Below are 11,036 nucleotides of genomic sequence, written 5' to 3'. Positions count from 1 at the left end.
TAAAACACATAGTTGGTCCATTTTTTTAAATGGCACTTTGACAGCAGCCAGCTATTTACGTTTGTTCATATCATATTGATCCCATAACTACAGAAATTCTGGAGAATGCTGATCAGCTGGATGAAAACCTAGTGATGCTCCAACAAGACGGAGCTCCACTCCATTTTGAACGACGAGTTCCGGCTTATTTGGATCAGAATTTTCCAGGACGATGGATAGGTAGGCGTGGGGCTATAGATTGGCCAGCTTGGTCTCCCGATTTGAGTCCAAACGTATTTTTGTTCTGGGTACATCTCAAATCATTGGTTTTTGCAAGTGAACCCGAAAATCTTGAAGATTTAAGACAACCTATTGTAAACGAATGTCGGAATTTAACTCCAGAGGTTTTTGCAAATGTAAGGAGATGTTTCGTAAACAGGCTCCATATTTGCCAAGGTGCACAATTTGAGCATCTATTATAAACAATTTTAAACGTAAAAATACAAAATTCTAAAAATTTAATTTCAATGTTTTTTTTCTTGACGACACATAATGATTTTTTTTATTTTTTTACGTGTCTAAGTCAGTATCAAAAGAGCTTTCAAAAATAAAAATCGACGTGTTTTTGAAAATTTTTTAAAACTTCATATTAAACAAAATGTTCAGGTGGAAAGTTTTATATGGAACACCCTGTATATAAAGATGTTCACGTTTCGAAAATCAATCTATTTTCGTCATCTGAACTAACGAATTTAAAAAGAAATGTTTTTAATTATTTTTGAAACAGTTACATTTATTTTGTTAGAACTCCTGAGGCGTTCACTTTTCACACAAAATTAAATGAATATTTACTTTTGTCGACAGAAGCCGATAAGTGATGGAGGTTTCTGGCACATCCTGGCCAATCTAGTCAACAAACATGGATTAATGCCGAAGAAAAATTTTTCAGAATATTACAACAGTTCCTACACATCTAAGATGAACGACGTTCTTGGAAGCATGGTAAGAAATAACTTTTAGTTTCCTGCGTTTGTGAAAAATTAGAAATTAATTGAAACTCTTACACCAAAAGTTTCAATCAAGGGTCGTTTTGCCTGCCGAAAAATTTCAATTTTTTCCCTACCCTGTGGATCGGTCCTGCACAACATTTAGTTTTGTCCCTTACTATGTTTTTATTAGTTAAACGTATTTGTTTATTATCCAATGTCAACTTTGTTCCACAGGGCTCCACACTAGGCCCTCTTTTATTCATAAGTTTGGTTATTGACTTTATGGTTGACTTGGATATGCAGTATTTTGCTATTCTGTATTGTACAAGGAAATCTGAATTTGTATATAAACTAAATGGATGTGAACTGAAAATGTTAAATGTATTCTTTGCCTTCAAAAATCTATGTTCCGTCAATAGAAATTAGGGGGGTTTCAGAGAACAACATGTTTTTTATTCTTCTTCTAGGTCGAATATACTATTTTGGTATCCAGAAGATCACAGCTAAAATTAATGCAATGAAATCATGCAGAAAAGGTCTTATAAGTTAGATCCAAACGATTTCAAAAGACTTACTTATATTAGTAGCTTATCGCAAGCTACAAACTTTATTATTTCTATATAAAATTATGAACAATAAATATGATTATTTAGAGATTATGTCACATCGAATATCCAGGTATCTAGAACCAAGATATATGAAGTGTAATTCATCCTCGGGTAACCAGTACCAACTTGGTTTGGATCTCCAATTTTTGTTACTATCATAACTTGCAGAATTGCATTAGGATATGTTGTGTTCCATTAAAAAAAAACAAAAGTTTGGGTTACATCATCTAAATGTAACAGGCAGTTTTTTTTTATATATTACCCTTTTCATATGTGGATTTTTTTATATATCTTACCCCTTTTCATATGTGGAATCATTCATCTTACAGTTGCGGCAATATGCCAAGGCCATCCGCGACCTAGTAGCCAAAGGTGGCTGCGACGAAGACATCGACAACCTCATCCAAGATCAGATGTCCAACATCTATAGGGTAGTGGGGATATGCCTTGGTATACCCAGTGAGACTTTCACGTGGAGCTACTACGACAAAGACAAGGCATTCAAGAGCATCGGACCTGTAACACCCAAGGAGTTCTACGAGAAACACGTGAAGCCCTTCTTCAATGTCGATGATAAGGTAACTGTCCGTTTTTACTTAAAATGGTATAACTATGTTGTGGCTATGTTTCTATTTAATTTAATTAGTGATTAAAGCGGTTTTAAAAGTGATAAATCGCTCTTCCGGAGTAATCTCTAAAGGACCGTAGCACCCATATGATGTGTGTGTTTTTGACTTGAACGGTTCAAATTCGGTTCGACTGGAGTAGGTATTTTGCTATCACTCTTACGCGTTATCTGGCTCCGGTCTCCAAGACTTCCAACTTTTACCAAACCAAATCTGTCTGGACTTGCGTATCTAGCGTAGTTAATGTATATTTACGCCTAGCTGTAAAAAAATATTTGTGTAGAAAGTAATTCTGTCTTCTCCAAAGGTGTGTTTGGTGTCAGACCCCAGACCTACCTTCGAATTTGGGAAACTGTTCACAATGGACTACATAAACGACGTCGTTGGAGCCAAAAACTGCATTTTTAACAACCAACCGGTGGAGTTGCTGCTGGATCTTACCGCCAAGAGCATCAAAGAAGGTGAGGCTGTGCTCTCTAGCTGCGAACTCTCGAGAAAGTACTCCTCTTGGAGGCACGGGATGCACCTCAAGACGTAAGTTTGATGATTGTAGAAAAATTAATGTTAAGTTAACCATAACTGTGAAGTGATTATAAAAGAGGACGGCCAATAAGGCCAGTTTTCGGCTCTATCAGACATTAGTCCAGTTGGTAGAGGTTCGGCCTGTGTCAAACCTTGATAACACGGAAATAACTACACAGGCCTACTTTAAATGATGAGTACATTTACAGGCTAATTTGCTGGCAAAGTATTTTATCAGGAAAAAAGTTATTAACAATTTAATCGTGAAAAAAAATTTTTCTAGTACTTTTCTTTAAATAACTCAGCGGGATGACTTTGTACGAAAAAATGCTTAGGACATGATTTTGTTCGTAACAAAAATAGCTACAAAATGGCGGTGGACCGATTACGAAATTTGCAATAACAAAGCCGTGAGATTGAAAAAACGGTATAAAACGTAAATTTTTTAAAGTTGCTGTAAAAATGGTAATTATAAACAGAAAGTGATAAAACTTTCGAAAACTATAGTTCAATATATATACAATAATGACGAAAATCAGGAGAGCAAAACTTTTTGATCTATAAGGTGTTATACATTCATCGACATCTGACACTCGAAACTTTGCCAAATTTGTTCGAAGCTTCGCTGACACTTGAATTTTGGTACACACAGTGTAAATATGCAAAAACCAAAAGCAATTTGCAAAATTCAAGTATCTTCATTTTTGCAGCTTTGGTTACGTTACCCTAGTTTTATACGTCACCGTTTTTTTAATTTTGATTCGATTCAAACCGAAGAAGAGTTACGAAATCGTATAATAGTATGCTGCTAAACCATAAGAGACACCCCAGAAATTTTTGAAAATGTACGTCAGTCTATGCGAAGAAGAGTAGATGCTTGCATACGTGTGGGTGGAGGACACTTTCAACAACTACTGTAAATACATAATAAATACATTATGACACTTTACCCAGCCTACTAATTTTTATTTCATTTGCTTTAAGGGGGCATTTAATGAGCTTACCGTTTTTTCTATCCAAACATTTAATATTATGCCTACGTGAACGTCATTTGTGAAAGTAGAAAATTAATTTTTGCCCCACAAAAAGTGTTTTCGCGCATGGTGGGTGTCTACAAAATGGCAACAAAATATCAATGAACTTGGGGAAAAAACTTTTTTTGGTTTTCATTTTTTTACGTGCAAATGGTGCGTCGTACGAGAGTAAGTCTAGGGACCGAATTTGCTGTAAAATAAATGGGGACTTTAAAAATAATTTTAGTTTTTAGAAAAAGCAGTGGCGTACCATTTTTTTCTTCAAAAATGTGTAGTTCAAACCTCGTACGGACGAGGCATTGACAAAAATTTTAAAACATTTTTTAAATCAAATAATGCTCCTTAATGATTAATAGGTGTGTACAAAATTTCATAAAAATATCTGGAGTGATAAGAAAATTATAATAAAAAAGTAAATTTTTTCTTAAAACTGTACCATGTAGCTCAAAAATTAAGAGGTTTAGGACATGTGTTGATATTAAGTTTTCTTCTTAAAATGACCTAAGGATTCACACCCTTAAGTATCGGCATTCAATTAATAAACACCCTGTATATTGAACTATAGTTTTCGAAAGTTTTATCACTTTTTGTTTATAATTGACATTTTTACAGCAACTTTAAAAAATTTATTTAAATTGTTAATAACTTTTTTCCTGATAAAATACTTTGTCAGCAAATTAGCCTGTTATTGTACTCAGCATTTAAAGTATTCCTGTGTAGTTATTTCCGAGTTATCAAGGAAATGTTACCAACAGTAACTTTTCGGCCTCTGTCGACTGGACTACATATGGAATATGTTTTCTGAATCTAAAGCAACAATGTTAAATCGATTCTAGGCAAGACGGATTAAACCTCTCCACCCAAAACACTCAAAAACTCTTAATAACGTGATAAAACCATTTTACATCTGATGCACTGAATCATATAAATAACATTTTTAGTGTACAAATTAAGTAAAATATAATATAATTATACTAATATACTAAAAAAAAAACTTTTACCTCTGCCCCTCCACCCTTGACCCCCTTCTATGTAACCCCTGAAAGATACTGAAGAATATTAAAGATATTTTACAAAAACATTTATGTGTCAGTCTAATATAAACAATATTGAAATGTTTCTAGTTTAAAGATAGGTCAATCCACCTCCTTCCATTTGAGCGCCCATCCGGTATATCTTTTTCTTCCTTGTACCTCCATCTTGTTTCTCTAACTTTTATAAACAGACATAAAAATAGGGTTTAAGTATAATATTACAGTTCATTTCCAATATTTTTTGTTATAGTTTAATGTGAATCTCCTTGCCTGTCTTTAATTGGGGTGCTGGCTTTACATGATGTAGAATTTCTTTTATATTCAATTCTTTATTTAAGTATCTTTTAGAGATTATGCACTTGAGTGGGAGGGGGAGCAGAGGGGGAAAAGAGTAAGAATTTACTTTTTTACTTTTATGATTATAAACAAGTGTTTTTACTTGCCCGAAAAATATTATTTATATGATTCTGTACATCAGATGTAAGGAAAATGGTTTTATTACACTTTTAAGCATTTTTCAATGTTTGGGTTGGAGGGTTGTATCCGTTTTGTCTAGAATCGATTTAATANGGCATGTTTAGGATAGTTAGTTTTAGATTAGTTTAGTTAGTAGGAAAATAGTTATAACTTGTAACAATATTATTTTAATCCTTTTTCGTTTGCTATAACTCTAATTGGCGCGGTTAAACCACCCAAACGAATTAATTTGTCGCAACTGCGCAAAACGAAGATCGAAAAAGGTAGATGTCGACTAGAACGTGTCGTAGTACCAGGCCTGGTGGTGTTGTGTTTTATTGTTGTTATCGTTGATTGAAAACCTATAGTTATTTTTGAAGAGAAATCGTTGTTGACCCCCAAATTGCAGAAGATTGAAACCAGTGGTAAGTTGTGGCAACATTCTCGTTTGTTTGGGTGTTCGCCTAAGACTTGTCCGGAAATACAGTCTTTATCAATTCGCGCAGATAATTCTTTTAATTTTGAATTATATATACAGTCCTAAAAAAAAACTTTTATCTCTGCCCCTTCCACCCTTTCCCTCTTCTACGTAACCCCTGAAAGATACTGAAGAATATTAGAGAGGTTTCACAAAAACATTTATCTGTCAGTTTAATATAAATAATATTGAAATGTTTCTAGTTTAATAATAGGTCAAATCACCTCCTTCCATTCGAGCGTTCATCCCGTATATTTTTTTCTTCCTTGTACCTCCATCTTGTTTCTCGAACTTTTATAAACAGGCATAAAAATAGGGTTTAAGTATCATATTACAGTTCATTTCTAATATTTTTTTGTTATAGTTCGATGTGCGTCCCCTTGCCTCTCACTGATTGGGATGCTGGTTTAAAGTGAGTCCCCGTGCCTTTCACTGATTGGGGGGCTGGTTTAAAGTGAATCCCCTTGCCTCTCACTGATTGGGGCGCTGCACAGTGGTCGGAAATCCAAAAAGCTGGACAAAAGTCCAAAAAGACTTGCATCATCACCAAAAGTGGGGACTTTATATTTTTCAGGTCGCTAAAGCCGAATTTGCAGTCAAAAATCTCAAATTCAAAATGGCTAATACAGAATGGCCGATATATCACGTTAATTTATTGAATTTAATTGAAATTTCGAGTGCCTCTGGTATTGAGGTCGCGTAAAACGTATGTAAGGTCGAAGTTTGAGGTTTTTGAGGTAATTAATTATTATTAATAAAGTACGAAAGGTAAATATCTGCGATATAAGGCATGTATTTGGAATGAATTCGTCATTTCGAACGAAATAATTTCTAAATACTACTAAAGCTTATTCTTGTTATAAAGCTTATTCTAATTATTTAACTAATTCTAATACACATTAGTCATTCGCATCGTCATTATCTGTTACATAACCGTCAGAGCATGAAAATATTATCACCATAGCTTCGGTTGAAAAGCTTTTCTCATTTTCTCTTTCTCTATCTTGCACCTTTTTAAAAAAGGTTGATCTAAAATGATGATTTGCGTTTCTAAATACTCTTGGAATTATCCTTTCAAAAATAGAAAAATTTATTTTTTCATTCACGTAATTTTACTGGTGCCTGATCCTGTCGAAAATGATAAACTATGAATTCAAAGATCATAGATAATAAGTTCATCTATAATTTTCTTCACTTTATTTTCGTATTCTTCTCAGCAAACCCTTTCATTTGATACCCATATCATGGGGGTGTATAAAAAATAACTGGTCCGCCATCTTTGGAAGTCCGCCATATTGGATTTAGAATGACCTCACTTAGTTAACCAAGCATTGTCATCCAAACTAAACAAGTATGCAAAATTTCAGCTCAATCGGTTGGGGAAACTGTTTTAAAATTCAGTTACAAAATGTGACCCATACTAACAAGGCAAGTTAAATAAAAGCTTGTAAGAATATAATAAATGGCACACGAAAAAGGTGCATGTTCATAAAAAAAACAATTTGAATTAGAAACGCTCGTTTGGAACGCGAAGAGACTAAATCGCTAGGTATTGTATAACTAAGGCCTCTTACAATAGTAAATCGGCCGTACATGGAGGCACAAAAAATTACTCAGAAGCCCAATCCGGAAAAATCCGGTGGTTTTCTCTTTTGATATATGAAATTGACACTCCTGTCCGTATTTTCCAACTTTTAATAGTGCAGGATCTCTTGGGATCACAACTATTTCGATAATTTACTATTGATGTGACTTGAAATCGATGGAAATTGCAAGACGTCTTTGTTAAAACAATAAAAACATGCAACTTTCGAAAAATGAGGTTCTAAATGAGCAAATGTAATCTACTTAACTCCAGGAACACCCTCTCTATTGCACACAATGATTCGTGCTCTATTAAAAATTTGCACGTATTTTCAATTCGCCGCTTTTCGAGGGGTCAGCGGCAAGTGAAATATGCTAATGTGTCGCAGCATACTTCCGATAGTTGCTGTGGTCTATACACATGGGCCAGCTCTCTGTTACTTTAAAGAACTACGCAGTGATTCCTTCTCTGGCGTATTCTGAAGTATTAACGCAAACCAACGACTTTGAAATTTCGACTTTTGTCTAGCTTTTTCGGAATTCCGAAAACTGTGCGCTGGTTTAAAGTGAATCCCCTTGCCTCTCACTGATTGGGGTACTGATTTAAAGTGAAGTGATGGCGGCTGGGAGGTTTACTTATGGCTAAATCTAGTAGAATATTATTTTTTCTAGACTTTTAAATAAATGTTTTTGCATGATGTAGAATTTAATTTATATTCAATTCTTCACTTGAGTGTCTTTTAGAGGTTATGCAGTTGAGAGGGAGGGGGAGTTTAGGGGGGAAAGAGTAAAAGTTTACTTTTATTATAATCGACAAGTGGTACCTACATTATTTATTTTGCAAAATGCGCATTTTCCACTTGCTTAGTTATTGACAATTTAAAAAGATTTTTTTTAAACAGACTAATCGAACATATTTTTCGGTTTTTATTCCAGGTATGACTTTAAGTTGCTTCTTGGTGTGGACATCGAAACCACCCTATCCAAGGCAGACAGGTTTTTATACAGAGAACGCAGCATGGCACATACTATGATCTTCACCGGGGTCAAAACAAATGTAAGATCAAATCGGATAAGTATAATAGGGTATTAAGGATGTTACAAGGAAATTATTTGGGACATTTCTCTTGCAAACTTTTTTTTGTTTGATTTTTCAATTGCTACACAAACAAGTGTCATATGGTTTTAATCAAACTAGTATATCCTGTAGTATATTGAGGCGCTGAATCCGAATCCACTATCAGAATTTCGCTAACAAGTCGCATTTTTTTCTAACCTCAAAAAATAGGTCAAAAATTGCAAAAATAAACAGGAAGCATGAGAAAAAACAACAACAAGATATTTTTCACATTTCTTAACATAGCTAGATGGAATTGGACCCGCTGAATCCAAATCCATCTTTAGAAATCATGCAACACACCTCATTTTTCTCTAACCTCAAAACTATCGGCAAGAAATGGAGGTTTGCAAGAAATGAATACCTGCAGAATCATGAAAAATTTGGTATGTTTGGTTTCAGATTAATGCTATATTTGATCCGTGGGGAGTTTTTAGATCCATTCGATGTAAGGTCCATCTATTCCTGTTTCAAAAGAAGCTATCAATCTGAAGATGCATACATTCATCCACAAAATCAACCATATTGGATCCTGGTCCGCCATATTGGATCCGCCATGTTGAATTTGTAATTCTGAGTTCGTAATCGTGATCAGCAGTACCCAAAACACCCCAGGATCCAATTCGGGATTAGTTAGTCAATTTTTTGAAAATTTCGTCCGCCATATTGGGTACGCCATGTTGAATTTTGCAATTCTGAATTCAAATGTGTGATCAACGAACCTAAAAACCCCACGGATCCAATATAGCATTAATCTGAGACCCCTACATACCAAATTTTTCAGAATTCTATTAATCCCTTGCAAACCTCGATCTCTAGTCGATTTTTTTGAGGTTAGAAACAAATGAGGTGTGCTGTATAATTTCTAAAGGTGGATTTGGATTCAGCGAGCACAATTACATATAGCTATGCTAAGAAATGTGAAAAATATATTTTTTTTTGTTTTTTCTCAAACTTTTTCGTCTATTTTTGCTATTTTTGACATACTTTTTATGTTAGGAAAAAATGTGAAGTGTTAGCGCAATTCTGAGAGTGGATTCGGATTCAGCGCGTCTAAATGTCATACTAGTTTTATCAAAACCAACCAGTTTTTTTTAATTCCGTTGGGTGTCTGGGCTATAGCTTCTATTTCTTTTTGTCTTAAAGACGAAAGGTTTATTATAACCCACCAGATTCGAATCTGTTATTTATTTTTGCCTTGTGACGTTCAATCTAGTCTTAATTAAACGCTCTGTGTGTCTAGGACGACGGGGAGGTAAGCAAACTTCGCGCGGAGAACTCCTGGGGAGAGGACTGCGGGGACAAAGGCTATATCACGATGACGGCAGAATTCTTCAAGGAATTCACGATAGAGCTCGTGATCGACAGGAAGTTTGTACCGAAGGAGGTGTTGGAGGTTTTCGAACAGAAACCTGCGGTCATCCCGCGGTGGTACAGCTTGGCAAGCCGATGAAACAGTGGCTATCATTTGCCACAACGAATATAGTAGTACAATGTAAACATATTTGCCATACCGCTTCACAGCATCCATTTTTCAGGTGCACAAAATTTGTAAAAGTGTATGTGCTTGTTACACATATTTGTTAAGTTGTTTTTCGAACACCCTGTATTCATAAAGTAGATAGTGTGTGTGTGCATGTGAACGATAGGAATGGCTGTTATATTATGTACAAACAAAATTGCCAAATACAATTCCATATTTTTATTTAAAAGTGTTTCTAATTATTTTTTTCCTTTATCGATTATCAACAGTGTCTCAGTTTTAATCTGTGACTCTTCGGAAGGAGATAGTATATTTATTTATTTATTTATTTATTTATACTGCATACATACAGACAAAGGGACAGTCCAATTACATGTATACAGTTGAGAAATGTAAGCTAATATAAAAAACAAGTTAAAAATAATGTATAAACAACCAAACACATGCAAAATACAATGTAAAAAGAGAACAAAGAAAGAAAACAAAAATGAACGGGTACACTCCATACTCTTTAACATATATTGACCTCAAAAGTTTCTTCTGTATTTTCTCTATCGTGTCCTTGTTACTGGTAGCTTGTGGGTTCCAAATCACACTGCAATGCTCCAGTTTTGATCTTACAAATGTATTGAATAGCCTTATAACTGTGTTAGATTTAAACTCTTGGCTAGTCCTAAGAACAAAACCGAGCTTCCTGTAACATTCAGCTGTTAAACTTGTAATATGCTCATTAAATGTAAAATTTTTGCTAAAAATTACACCTAGGTCCCTGATTTTATTTAGAGGCTCTATCTCAACACCATTCACCATATATACTCCCAATATAGGGTATTTCTTCCGTGTATATGATACCAGTTTACATTTTGCCTCATTTAAAGCTAGGTCGTTATCTTTACAAAACTCAGAAACAGCTGTGACATCACTTTGCAATTTTGCAACATCATCCCAACATGTTATGTTAAGGTACATCTTCAAGTCATCTGCATAGAGTAAGAACTTTGCATGCTTTATATAATCAGAGATGTCATTTATAAATAAGATAAAAAGCAGTGGTCCCAATATGGACCCTTGAGGCACACCGGAAGTTGACACAAAAGTTTCAGATTCTGCACTGTTAAATTTCACA

At 34.6% G+C, this 11,036-nt stretch overlaps 1 protein-coding gene across 1 annotated transcript; it reads left to right on the top strand.

Annotated features, from left to right (window-relative positions):
* Window positions 1-819: 819 nt before the first annotated feature.
* LOC108915338 (bleomycin hydrolase-like) lies at window positions 820-10,105 on the top strand. Its single transcript, XM_023455306.1, has 6 exons — window positions 820-981; window positions 1,906-2,154; window positions 2,510-2,736; window positions 6,091-6,138; window positions 8,247-8,367; window positions 9,671-10,105. The coding sequence occupies exons 1-6, from the start codon at window positions 820-822 to the stop codon at window positions 9,878-9,880; spliced, it is 1,017 nt and encodes a 338-aa protein (XP_023311074.1). The 3' UTR covers window positions 9,881-10,105.
* Window positions 10,106-11,036: the final 931 nt, after the last annotated feature.

The sequence above is a fragment of the Anoplophora glabripennis genome, unplaced genomic scaffold, assembly GCF_000390285.2.
Source record: "Anoplophora glabripennis isolate ALB-LARVAE unplaced genomic scaffold, Agla_2.0 scaffold155, whole genome shotgun sequence".
Classification (NCBI taxonomy): Eukaryota; Metazoa; Arthropoda; class Insecta; order Coleoptera; family Cerambycidae; genus Anoplophora; species Anoplophora glabripennis.
The sequence above is the reverse complement of the archived record's forward strand: the minus strand, read 5'-3'. Positions and strand labels throughout refer to the sequence as shown.

Coding starts and splice junctions, on each gene's coding strand:
- LOC108915338 (XM_023455306.1), top strand. CDS start 820: ATGAATATTTACTTTTGTCGACAGAAGCCGATAAGTGATGGAGGTTTC. Junction 2,155..2,509: donor TCTTCAATGTCGATGATAAG/GTAACTGTCCGT, acceptor TCTTCTCCAAAG/GTGTGTTTGGTGTCAGACCC. Junction 8,368..9,670: donor TCACCGGGGTCAAAACAAAT/GTAAGATCAAAT, acceptor CTGTGTGTCTAG/GACGACGGGGAGGTAAGCAA.